Consider the following 13,608-nt stretch of genomic DNA (forward strand, 5'->3'; position numbering starts at 1 on the left):
TCTGTGTAGCCTTTGAAAAGCTATTTTACCTCTCTTTCTTCATCTTTAAAGGGTGCTGGAATTAGGTTATATGGTTTCTGAGGTCCTTTATGTAGTGACTTATACAAAATAATGCAGATCAGAGTAATATGAGCTTTTAGCTGCTCTTGTATTGGTTAGGGAGTCCTAGAAATGGCTGTGAATTCACCATATGATTAGCAGAGGTCTTTGCTGTTTTCATTGCAAGGAGCTCACAGCCTATTGAAGTGGCATGGCTATATATGTGTGTGCCTTTGAACTTATTTGTGTTTACTTATCCAAAATTAAGCAAAGTTGTACTATAGTGACTGACAACTCAAAATTTTCAGTGAATTTGAGAAGACAAAATTCAATAAAACTCCTGGTTGCAGTTAACAGATTCTGCTCTAGTAAGTAAGACAAAAAAGTGTGTGGGTTGCATAGAATTGAGATGAGGGATTTTAGTGTCTCTTGGAATCAAGAAGATTCCAAAGATTAGCGGGAGAAGAGGTCTTATAGGCCACTGAAACTAGATAGGTATTATGGAGGGATATTGTATTCCATGTCTCTTCTTGCATGCTGGTAACTTCTTTACATCATTCTGCAGATGGATTTTCTCCATGAGTCATGAGACACGATTATCTGTAATTTTAGACTTAACTCCTTATAGGCTTATGACTAGCTGACTCCCATTTATAAAACACAGAGAACTCTCTATAGACTGAACCCAGGACTAGCCAGCCTTCTAGTCAAATGTAGACAGAAGGAGGTCTGCATATGTGCGTGCTCATTGTTTTTCCTGACTCTTTTTCTTCATTTTTCTTCCTTCTCTGTGTACTTAAACTGACCCAGTTTACATGTATGTGCTGTGCTTTGTCGCTCAGTTGTGTCCAAACTCTTTGTGACCCCATGGACTGTAGCCTGCCGGGCTCCTCTGTCCCTGGGGGTTCTCCAGGCAAACTAGAGTGGGTTGTCATGCCCTCCTCCAGGGGATCTTCCCAACCTAGGGATCGGAACCCATGTCTCCCACACTGCAGGCAGATTCTTTACCGTTTGAACACCAGGGAAGTCCCAGTATTTACCTGTAAGAATTCAAAAGGAATACGGTTAAAACTTAATCTTGTTATTATATAATATCTAGTTGATTCCTCCTTATAAAAGAAGATAGGAGAGAAAGCTGAAATCTCTTTGGTTAATTTCTATTTAGTGATTATCCTTTGGTTTCTGGTTTTTAGAAGTCTAGAATTGAGTTCAGTATGACCAACATTTGTTGAGCATCTGTTGTGTCCTAGGTACTAGATTTACAAAGATGAGTAAAAGCAGTTGTGTCCCCTAACATGAACTTAGAGAAGTTCAGTGCATTAAATAGATCAGACAGTGCATTAAATGAAGTTAAATGTTGAAAATGGTCTCCACCTTAATAGTGACTCACTTTCTTTACATTTAAAATTTTACTTGAATATAATTTGCTTGTAGTATAATGACCACATCATTAGTAAGCTTGACAAATTTTTACAAAGTTAACACATTCATGGAACCAGCATCCAAAGTGACTCAGTCTCAACCATACCAGTGTATATAACTAAATGCATAATAGTGAAAATATTAGAAAAGGATGTTCTGCTGTCCTCAAGTGCTTTTTTCCCCCCAAAGAGTTTTTGCTTGTTGCCTCTGCTTTTTCTTCTTCTTCTTTTTTTTTAAATTTAGCTTTTTAGCTTTTTTGAGGGGGCAGGTATGCATGAGGTGTTTGGAATCTTAGTTCCCTGCCCAGGGATGGAACCTGTGCGCCTTGCATTGGAAGCAGAGTCTTAACCATAGGACTGCCAGGGGAGTCCTCTTTTTTAACCTTTTTTTAAAAAAGCCTTTAAACTGAATGCCAGGAATCCTATTGTATTCCAAGTGAAATGCATTCTCTGTGCATTTTACCACAGTAGAATATCAGATTCTGAAGAAAATGTAATATGATTAAAGTGAACATTGTTTAGCAGGACTTCTTTAGAAATGTTTCTATGGTTGTAGTAGTGATTTTTCTTATTACAGATTTGTGTAATTTTCCTGATACTTATTAAATTTTCTTCACTTAAGCATAGCTAGAATAAAATCTTTGTGAGTTACTAGCTGTTTTGAAATTTACACTTGTAGCTTTCTATAAAGAAAAATGTTTTAATGAAAATTTAGTGTGAATATGATTGAAACTATTGCAGTAAAGATAGACAACTTTTGAAGTCTGTTAAGCACTTCAGAGGTGTCTGTTCTTGAGTATATAATTGATGTACTTCAATCCTTAGCATTTCCTTTTATATATTACGTGCTTTATAATTACTTGAGATTTGTTATTCAGCTTCTAAGAAATTTTCAACCACTCTTAAATGTAACAGACATCATGTTTGTAAATGGATTATCTTCCCTGAATATTTTAAAGATGTTTAATTTGAAATATTTGTGTTTTTTAAAGATTCACTCAAAGTAACACTGTTTACATCTTTCTAATGTGAGATTATGTATCACTTACTCATTTTGAGATTCTTAAGGGGAAAAAGATTGACTTGATTTTAAAACTGGTAATGACATTTCTGAGAATATTAAAATTGTCAGCAATTAAGTAAATCATTGAATATTTGAAAAAATCTTACATACTTACAATAACTAATGAATAGTAATAATTTAAGTGTATTTTCAACTAAAGATTTCTCTTACCATCTCACAACCAGTAACATAAAAGGTAAGGTGCTTGCTTGTTCTAACTCATAGCATGTTCCATGACTGAGGGAGAGACAGACATGAATTTTTTTTTGCAGTAATTAAACAAAAGTGTTTATTGTACAAAGGAATTTTAACAAATCAGTTTTTATTCTTTTAAAGGAAGGTGCATCAGCCCGGAAGACGCAGACTCCTGCAGCACAACCTGTACCAAGGCCAGGTAAAAATAGAAAAATTTTAGTTTTTTTCTATTATGACAACTGAAATTTTTGATACTATGTAATGCTTTGAAGGAATTAAATTTTACTTAAAACTAGTATATAAGAATATTTACTTGAGTAAATAGGTATAGTTGAGTTACAGAAAATTTTAAGAAAATATTTTTAATTTTAGGAAAATGTTTTAAAAAGCTTTGCATTACATACCCATTCCCTCATTAGTTTCTTGTTTGAGTTCCATGATAGTATGGTGGATGTGATTTTTGTCTTTTCCTATGGAAACATAAAACCATAATTTTAATAGATTGATGAGCAGCTTTGATGTTTAGGATTTCAGATATCTGTATTATTGAGCATATTAGGTTCTATAATTTTAAAAATATATACATTAATAAACAAGGCTAATACTGAAATTATTTTTTTTAATTTAATCATTACATGTTTTTGGCTGTACTTCACAGCCTGTGGGATGTTAGTTCCCTGACCAGGGATTGAACCCAGCCCCTCAGCAGTAAGAGCACAGAGTCCTAACTACTGGACCACCAGAGAATTCCCTGAAGTTATTTTAAAAATACTTTCTTTCCTTTTCCTGGTACCTAAAAAGATTGATTTTTATAAATGCATGTAGATACAGACACTATATTCATTTTCAGTGTTTTGGGCTTGATTTATTGTTCATTTGTTCATTTTATTTTAGTGTTTAGCATAGTCTAGTATCAGTGCTGTTAAAAGTGGCTATTAATAAAATGGTATTAATTGAAAAGGCCCAGTCAGGAATTTAACTGGTTGGTCTTCCTTTTCAATTTGTTAGTGTCAGTAGTGCAGATTTGAATATCTTTTTATTCATAGTATGTTCACACATAGGCTAATTCTAAAATTATGTAATTATAAGTGTTCAGATTTTTGGAAGCACATTAAAAGCATGATGGTAAGAGGGGTTATATTGGGATGGTATTGTAGGCTCTTTGACTGTGTCTTGGATCCACCTGGATCTTGACATGACCAATATTTTCTTTCTTCCTTTTAATGACATTGGGTTGGTTTGAAATCTTTGTTAAATTTGGAGCACACTGGGTATAATTTATATCAGATGACAGAACTATGGGACTGTTTTTCAGTAGACAAGACCATGCCAAAAGCTGTTATGCGAGTACAAGAAAGAACAATTAAATCCAGTTAAATATTATTTGAATGCCTTCCATGTGCTCAATGCCAGAAACAAGAAGGAGCTAAAGGAGCTCATTACAGGAAGGAAGAAAAAGTCAGGGAAATAGGAATGGGCAGGCTGACATGGACCCCAGGAATGCAGCCTGGCATATTGTAGAGGCAGTGGAATGATTGATGTAGAATTCTTTGTTTTCCCTTGGAAGGAGGGATGGTTAGTCTAAGGAAGATCACATGAGAAATTCAGAAATGGTATAAAAAGGAACAAGTCACCACCTGAGGATTCTAGCTCTGTTCTGTGCTGTGTATTAATAATTGTCTCCATTTCACATTTTGCTCAAAATCACATGGCAAACAGGAAAGGAATCAGGGTGGCACTAACACCCGCGTAAACCAGCTTGTGTGCGTGTGCCATGGAATAGAGGGACAGGGAAGGGGGCTGGGTCCTCCCAGCTAGTTTGTAGTCTTGGAGAAGGTCACGTGTGAAGCAGGGAGCTGTGGGTCCTCTCACCTCCTAACCTGTCATTCTTTTTCAGTTCTGCCAGGGTGCACTGGTGATTAAAATGACTGAAATAAATCTTCGAGAATATCTCATAATATAACAGATATTCTGATGCCCATCAATGTGAGGTCTTGTTTCACTCACTGATTGACCCCCACAGTCCCTACCTATCATTCCAGAAGCAAAGATTATAAGTTTTAATACTCACTAGTCAGTAAGACTGACTTGAGTGGGTGTTAGCAGTTTGTCATCTTTGTCTTGATTTGTGTATTTTTGTTTTGCAGATTGTTAAATGTATTTGCTTTTTGGGTGCTACCCAGTTTTGAAGGGACATTTTGTAATATAGGGTAGGCTCATCTGGATTATCTTTTTAAAATAGAAAAAAAACATAATATTTCTGGTAGTGTAACATACATGAGACAGCATAGATCTATATACTGTTGTTTGTTAGGTAGAGTTTGAATTATTAGGAAATAGGGACTGAACCATCTATCCTTTTTGCCTTCAGTGAAAGGGACTCAGGGATGGTGTTCCATTTTTGTTCACTGTTTCTTTTTTCTTATTTTTCACCAAATATTTTACACTAGTTTTACCAGGCAAGTCCCTGGGTAAATGTAGTATTTTAAAGTGTTTACAATCATTCCTAATTTCTAAACATTCATTTAGGGAATGTAACTAACAAGAGACACATGTTTTCCAGTGAATTAAGAAGCACGAGCGTTTGATAAGCTCCATAGTGGAATTTAATGTCATTTCCTTTTTTAGCCAGATTAAATCTCCTGCACACATCCCTGCTCTTGCTGCCTCTTTCCAATGTGTACTCAATACATAAGTCACTTCTCCGGCTTTCAGTCATTACTTCTGTCTTACAGATACGCTGATGTGGGTAGGTGACTATCCATAACCCTGTAGCTCTAGTTTATCTGCTATCTTAAGATCTGCACGTGAGATTGAGAGAGGATTAGCCCTTTGTATATTTTAAACACATTTCTTACGCTCTTCAGTCATCCACTTCAGAATGTAGGTGGATTGCCTCATTCCATAGTTTTAAATCAGTGTGCTGAAGGTTTTCAAATTTGTGTCTCCAGTTCTTCTTACCTCTGGTGTCTTATATTAACTGTTTAACATTTGGATGTGCCATAGGTATCTTAAAACTGGCTTAAAGCCTTTTTTCTTTGATATTTTCCCCACAAGGTCTTCACATTCTTCTGCTTCTTCACAAGTAAATAACACCACTATCAACTCTGTTTCTTAAGTCCAAATCGAGTTACTCTTTATTCTTCATATTCACTTATTCTTCTCATCTAATATGCCAGTGAGTTTTGTCAAATTTACCTTTTCTGTATTCCGTATTTATCTATTTTCTCTTTATCTCCACTGCCACAACTCAAGTCTTAAGTTACCATCATTTCTCTAGACCAGTGCATCTTGAAGTATTAGTCCCTGACCTGTTTTTTTCTGGTCCTTAACAAGATACAGATAGGAGTTGAGACTACAATACTGTTGACAGCATCCAGGTGTATGGCCAGGGTTCTAGCTGTTCATTTTTATTGCATGTTATTCAGTCGGCCTTGGAAAGTTTACCGAAAACCCTTGCCTTAATTAACCACATTTAATTTGGGCGGCACCACTGTAGAATATTGGTGATCATCCTGAGCTTGCTGCTTACACAGTTGTCCCCCTCCCTTTTTTTTTTTTTTTTTGCTTGTCCCCCTTTGACTTCTTAACTAAAATTACTATTTTTCCCCTTACAGAAAGTGTAATGTGAAAATCAAGTTATGTCACTTTCTGGCTAAAAAGTTACAGGATTTTCTAACAGAATTTAAATATAAGCTTAACATCACCTAGAAAGCCCTTCATGAATTAGCTCCTACATATATTTTTAACCTCCTGTCCTGCACCCTTCCTTTTGCCTGTCTGCACATTTGCAGTTCCATAAGCACGACAGTTTCTTTCTGCCTTTGGCATTGGCCCACATTCCTACCTCTTATCTAGACTGTTCTTTCACTTATTCTTTGCAAGTTTGCTCCTTTTTATCCTTCAAATCTCAGCTGAAATGCCATTTCCTTTGAGAGGCTTTTTCTAAGCGTTCTGTCTAAAGGACACTAATATCAGTGTACATTCATTTTGTTCCTTAATATTGTGTATTCAGATTTGTTTTTATGTGTTTATTTGCCTGTTTTGTTATGGTCTGGTTCCCCTCCTTTACTTGAATGGTCTTTGAGAGCAGGGATTATTTTTGTTTTATTTATCATTACAAAAATAAAAACCTAGCAGAGTCCCCTGTACATGGGCTCTGAATAAATACTTAAGGAGAGAATATAATTCTATTTGGAAGCAAGTACAGCAACAGTAAATTGCCTATTCTCAGCTTGTCAATGGTCAGTTATGGTGTTTGCTGAAGGCAGTGGTTGTGGCAGTTCCGCTGCATTACATTTAGCATCAGCCATGGCCGTGAGGTTCAGTAAATAGTAAATATAAGTATGCCCAGGATCTGGAGAAGAACTTACCTTGCTTTGTTGTTCTTATGAGTCTTACAACAGAATCAACATGTAGAAATTATTGTCTCTGTTTTATGGCTGAGGACAGCTGACGCTGAGCGGCATTCATCTCAGTGTGCTTGGGGGGTCATTATCTGGAAAGTGGCAGAATGGAGACAGAATCAAGCTCCGACTCCAGGCTCTTGCTTTCCTTCATGTTCCTCATGGACTCAGCATTATTCCACTCTTCCCTCCTCCTGCCTTTAGATCAAGCTCATCCTTAGCATGTTCATCATTGTGTCTCTGCCTTGGTCCTTAATTGTAGTTTTTTTTTCTTTTTTACTAAACATCTAAAGTTTATTTTTAACGTGAACTTTTATGTTTCGTCTTTTTCTAACTCGGTCTTCTCAGCCTTGATTTTAATGAATCTTTCCTTATATTCCTGAGTCCATTATGAGCTTCCTTAGTATATCTGATATTTCAGTCAAAGGTTGCTTTGTTCTTATTCATTCTCCTAGCCACTCCTGTCTCCAGTTTGTACATCTGTCTGTCCATCCCACCTTTCCTTTATCCCTCTGTCAAATTCCACATGTTTATTGAAATTGTATTATATTGCAGATGATAATGTCTTGCTCTGCATGTTGATGTATCCGTGAGTCCTGTTTCTAAAAATAATTTAAGAAAGTTTTAGTATCTGTTTCTCAGCAAAAAGAAAGATGAAAACAGTTTGATAAATATGCATGTGAACTTGTGTTTGTATTTATCTTTCTTTGCTTTCTGTGGCTACAAGATCATACTTCTGGACTCCATAATGTTTTATCATAATCAGATAGCTATACAAAGGAGTGCAAAGAACTAGTTAAAATGTAGCGGTTTACTGCCTCCATAATGTTTTATCACAATGAATAGCTATACAAAGGAGTACAAAGTACTAGTTAAAATATAGCATTTTACTGCCTCCATAATCTTTTATCACAATGAAATAGCTATTCAAAGGAGAACAAAGTTCTACTTAAAATGTAGCATTTTACTGCCTTTGAAATAGAACATATTCCAAAGATGTGTGTACTTTCCTTTAAAAGTGGTATGTCTTAAGAACTGATGTTGAATTAGAATTTTAAATTGTTGACTTTTTATTTTTTGTGATTTAAAAATTAATTCTAGCACAGCACATGGCAGTCAGTAAAATTTATTGTATGAATAAATACTGAAAATTGAACATGCAGCACTTTCTATCCTAAAATACATTCATCTTGAACTAGACTGATGTTACCGTTATTATGCCAACAAATGTTTTTATTTATTATAAAGTCCATTGTATATGTAAATAATAGAGATGAATATTCATGTTTTTATAATATACAAAATTATTGATAATATGGGCAGTTCCAGAAAAAAGACCTTCACATGACTCGTTGCTAATAAAATAAAACCCAAAAATTTTGAAAAGAGAGATAAAGATAGGTATTTTAGGTCTTAGTTACTGGGGTAACATCTTTGTTTTTTCTCCACCGAAATTAATTACATTTCCCTCTCTCAGCCCTTCTCCCAGTGTTATATCCTCTTGCAGTACTCTGTGTTTTTATATTTATCACAGAGTAATCAGTTAATTCAGAAATCATTTATTTGCCTCCTTTTCTGGACCCTAACGTCTGTGAATGTAGATTCTCAGTGCCTGCTGCTGCTGCTGCTAAGTTGCTTCAGTCGTGTCTGACTCTGTGCGATCCCATAGACGGCAGCCCACCAGGCTCCCCCGTCCCTGGGATTCTCCAGGCAAGAACACTGGAGTGGGTTGCCATTTCCTTCTCCAGTGCATGAAAGTGGAAAGTGAAAGTTAAGTCGCTCAGTCGTGTCCGACTCTAGCGACCCCATGGACTGCAGCCTACCAGGCTCCTCCATCCATAGGATTTTCCAGACAAGAGTACTGGAGTGGGGTCTCATTGCCTTCTCTGTCTCAGTGCCTAGCAATGCTATATATCCACTTTGTTTATAACTACTGATTGTTGAACTGCTGAGGCACTATAGTGATTTTCTGAAGCAGAGAAATAGCTTCAAATTCTTTAAGAAACTTACAGTACATTAAAAAAATTTTAATGAGTCATGTGTAAATACAAATTTTTTGGCCTTATTTGCTTTTAAATTTGAAAATAAGAATGTGATTTTTATAACACTCAAATATTTGGATTTTTTCCCTTTCTTACAGTTTCTCAAGCCAGACCTCCCCCAAATCAGAAGAAAGGTAAAGTGTGTGTGACTCTGAACTTGCTTTAAAAAGTAAGCTCTTGCTTACACAACTAGGGCTGTTGGCCTTCTCATGCAGTTGTAGCAGATGTTTGTGTTTAGTGTCCATTCTGAGTGGTTCGTGCTCAAGCTGTCCTGATCATTAACTAGTCTGAATACCACTGCTGCTTAAAATATCTTTTAGCTAAAAGAGTGAAAAATATAAATTTGCAGGCTTTTACTTTTTTTTTTTCAGGCTTTTACTTTTTAATTAGGAAAGTAACTATAATTCCTTTAAATAACCTATTTGATACCTTGAAATTTCTGTCTTTATAGGATCTCGAACACCTATTATCATAATTCCTGCAGCTACCACCTCTTTAATAACCATGCTTAATGCAAAGGACCTTCTCCAGGACCTGAAGTAAGTAATTTGCTAAACTGTTCTCTTTGTAAGACATAGAGCTTTTGTTGTGAATTACTAGTTACTGATTCAGTATTTCTTATTTTGAGAAAACGAACGTTCGATTTCAATGCTATTGGCTTTGCAGATAGTCTCAAATATAATTTTTAAAAACAGAATATATTCTTTTATATATGAATCCCTTAGGGAAAACTATAGAAACTCTGACAAAAGTCTTAATGAAAAAGGTTATCATTTAATTTTTAACATGAATTGTTTTGCTTTGGCTAGAGAGCTTGAAGGGGTTGTAAAACAAATTCAGGTTGTCTTCTCCCCATTTCCAAGTTCCAGTAAAGAACCAGAAAAGTAAAACCTACTTTTTAAAAGATGTATGTACCCTAGAGGGAGGAGGCAATGGCACCCCACTCCAGGACTCTTGCCTAGAAAATCCCATGGACGGAGGAGCCTGGTAGGCTGCAGTCCATGGGGTCGCTAAGAGTTGGACACGACTGAGCGACTTCACTTTCACTTTTCACTTTCCTGCATTGGAGAAGGAAATGGCAACCCACTCCAGTGTTCTTGCCTGCAGAATCCCAGGGACGGGGGAGCCTGGTGGGCTGCCGTCTATGGGATCGCACAGAGTCGGACTCGACTGAAGTGACTTAGCAGCAGCAGCAGCAGAGGGAGGAGGAGGGACCATAGTTGGTGTTTGTTTTTTTTTAATTGTGTGATATTTTTATTTTAGGCTGCAAAACCTAAAATGAGCAAATAAATAAACAACAAAAAACTTGAAATAGGCTTGTCAGATGATGTAAATTTCACCCTTTCCAGGGAAGCAGAAGGTAGGTCAGTGCAGGTTATCCTCAAGGCCACAGACATCCTGCTTCACTGCTGCTTGCTCTCTGCTGGATTTTGATCCTTCTTTGGGTTATAGTCTGGATCATTTTCCTCATCTCCTACTTCTTCCCCTTCCTCATCCGCTTCTTCACCTTCTTCATCATAATCATCGTCATCATCTTCAATAGCTTCTCTAGTAAAGTATAACACTGATCTTGGGATTATATGCTCACGTAAGAAGTGACCAGTTTCAAAGTCTGCAGCGAGGATAGTTTCAGAATCATCATCCAGATCTCCACTCTCAGGAACTTCAGGAGGGGCAAAAAAAGAAAGAGTCATTAGAAACTGTTATGGTCACAGTACGAACTGTGCCACGTCCCTTGTGTTTCTGCTTCCTCTTAATCATTTTCAAAGTGACATTCTTCCCTTTTTTCCAGTCTATCTGGTACCCTATACAACCCATAATTTCTGGTCCATCAAAAGAAAAGGGATCAGAATCATTTGGTTCTGACCTCATCCTATATATCTTTGTCCACACTTCATTTGTGAAATATTCATTGGGTTGAAAGTAAAATTCTAAGACAGAACTCATAGGTTGACCAGCATCTGAGAACTTCACTTTAATGTCTTTCCGGTGCTTCAGAATAGGTTCTTTATGTTCCTGAACGATATCACTGAGCAAGTCAACATTCTTAAAAACGGTCAACCAAAACTCAGGAATGCCCTTGGGATCTTCTTTTTCTTCATCCTTTTTGTCATCTTCAATCTTGGCCTTTTTTTTTTAGCTCCTCTGAAATTTCATCTTCCTCATCTGGTTTCCATTCACATTCTTCTTCTGTATGTTCATAAATGTCATTAATGGTCTCAAATTGCTTATCAAACAGAGGCTGATAAAGAACAGCATACTTTCTTTCAAGATCATGAACTTCCTCATAGAATTTGGCTTCTGTCAGTGCACATTTAACTTGAAGGTGTTTGAGAGCATTCACTCATTTTTTAACTACCCTAGGCAAGCTTTCAGTGTATCCTGTTGGTGTTTCTACCAGACCATCAAGTCTTTCTTGAAGGGCTGCAAGAATCTGAGGATTTCGCATCATCTGAACAGTTAGCTTACATGCTTTGATTTTTGTTTCTTCACCAGTTTCTTCTACTTCAACATCATCCAAATCTTGATCAAGTTCAGACTGTTCTTTGTTTTCAATGTCTGCCGTGTTGTACAAATGCCAAATATCAGTGGCTAGCACGGGGAACCAGGCGGCCCAAGCTGTGCAGGCAGTGACTCAGGGCGGCGGGAAAAGCAAGAGGCGACGATGATGATGCTAGAAAGGGGACCATAGTTTGTTAACCTAGACATTAATTGGTAAAAGTTGGTTGAAGAAGCAAAGAGGAAACCTATATCCTGTGTTAAAATTTCCAGATGCTTAACTTTCGCAGTAAAATAAAGATGACAGTTCTTAAAGAAACAGAAACAACGTTCAAAAAGAAAATCATGCTGCTTCTAGATAACTTACAACTTAAAAATGAGTAGCAAAATAAGTTTTAATACTTACTTAATCTAGGTTTTAATAGATGCAGAATTGAATTTTAAGTGCCGATGACTTAAATAGCTATATAAAATCCTATGTAACTGGCACATGCAAATGTATCTCTAGTATTTTTTCTTTAATACTTACGAGTGAAATTTTCAGTGACCTTTTCTCCAATAACAATATGGAAAGGAATTTTTAGGTTTTATTTCCTCATATTTTGTTAGGCTTTTTTTTTTCATGGAGTTTAATATTGAGACAGTGCTGTGTATTACTAAATAATCTACAGTTCCTTAAGTAATCTACTGCTGCTGCTAAGTCTACAGCTGGGCAAATATGAAACATAATTGTTTTTGCCCACCTCTTGAAATAGATTTGATAATAATTAAAATATTATAATAAAAGTAGTAAGTAGTACATAGAAGTCACAAACTAAATTTTAACATCTTTCTCTTTAGCCTTCCTACCAAGAAAGCAAACAATTTTAACAGACTACCTTCTTTGGATAGATCATGCCTAATTTTTCTTCTGAGTTTAAAACACTCCCTTCATTGTTGAACACCTCATTGCAACTGACATCTCCCCTACAGCTTGAGTCAGCTTGAGACTTTGCTATGTAATTAATGCATAATTGAAACCTCCTCCACACAATTATAGTACTGGCTGTATCCCATAGCTCATGTTGGCATAGATTCTGTTTGGTTTCATGTAAACTGAGGATTCTTCAGTTTTCTAGCCCTTCAGTAAGTAAATGAAATGAGGCAAAATAAATCCTGCCCTCACCTTTAACATTCTAAGTAACAAAATCAAGGTTCTATTATGGAAGTATTAAGAAGTGCTTTGACATTTATGAACATGATCTTGAGAGAAGTTTCACTGGGCCCATGAGCTTATTTAAAATAAACTGATTGGATGGTGCTTGTGATTTTGGCTATGACAGTCCTCACATAGGGCAGAGTTCCAGCGGGGAAAGATTACACAGAGGGAGTGCTCCAGGGATAGACTGAGAGTTCCCCTTGGATCAGTCAAACACTGTTCAGCACATGTTTATGGGGGACTACTTAAGGCCTGGGAAAGAGCGGGCAGGAGAGCAGTCCTAAGCTCACACTGGACCATGAATGCTTCACGTACCCAGCTGCCACAGCAGTGCAGAATGCTTCAGCCACTTTGGAAAACTATATAGGAATTGATTTATGACACTGAAGATGTTATTGCATCATCTTTGTAATAGCTTACTTTTTGATGATCAGAGGTCAGCTGTGATAATCAGTATTTGAAAGGATATCTGCTTTATCTTGTTAAAGGTCATTGTAAATTTGTTTATCTACTATACTTAGGTGTAGATTTCTTACATATCCCTCCTTGGGATTCATCAGAGTTGAATCTGTGGATCTGTGCTTTTCATCAGTTCACAAAGTCTTGGCTCTTAGCACTTTAGACATTATCCGTTTGTTTTCCCTTCTTCCCTTTTTTCTCCTCTCTTCTTTCTGGAACTTAAATGAGACATACTGTAGACTTTCTCATTTCATCATCTATGTCTGTTATACAGTTCTGCTTTCCT

The 13,608-nt window shown here is 36.5% G+C and overlaps 1 protein-coding gene and 1 pseudogene across 1 annotated transcript in view; one reads left to right on the forward strand and one right to left on the reverse strand.

The window, feature by feature from the left end:
* CDC73 (cell division cycle 73) overlaps positions 1-13,608 on the forward strand; it is a 90,115-nt gene that overhangs the window by 58,878 nt on the left and 17,629 nt on the right. The window contains exons 11-13 of the mRNA XM_040262898.1: positions 2,860-2,917; positions 9,265-9,300; positions 9,618-9,705. Of these exons, the coding sequence (XP_040118832.1) occupies positions 2,860-2,917; positions 9,265-9,300; positions 9,618-9,705 (182 nt within the window). The remainder of the gene's footprint in view (positions 1-2,859; positions 2,918-9,264; positions 9,301-9,617; positions 9,706-13,608) is intronic.
* On the reverse strand, positions 10,447-11,805 carry LOC120879911 (annotated as a pseudogene).

This window comes from Oryx dammah, unplaced genomic scaffold, assembly GCF_014754425.2.
Source record: "Oryx dammah isolate SB20612 unplaced genomic scaffold, SCBI_Odam_1.1 HiC_scaffold_21, whole genome shotgun sequence".
Taxonomy (NCBI): Eukaryota; Metazoa; Chordata; class Mammalia; order Artiodactyla; family Bovidae; genus Oryx; species Oryx dammah.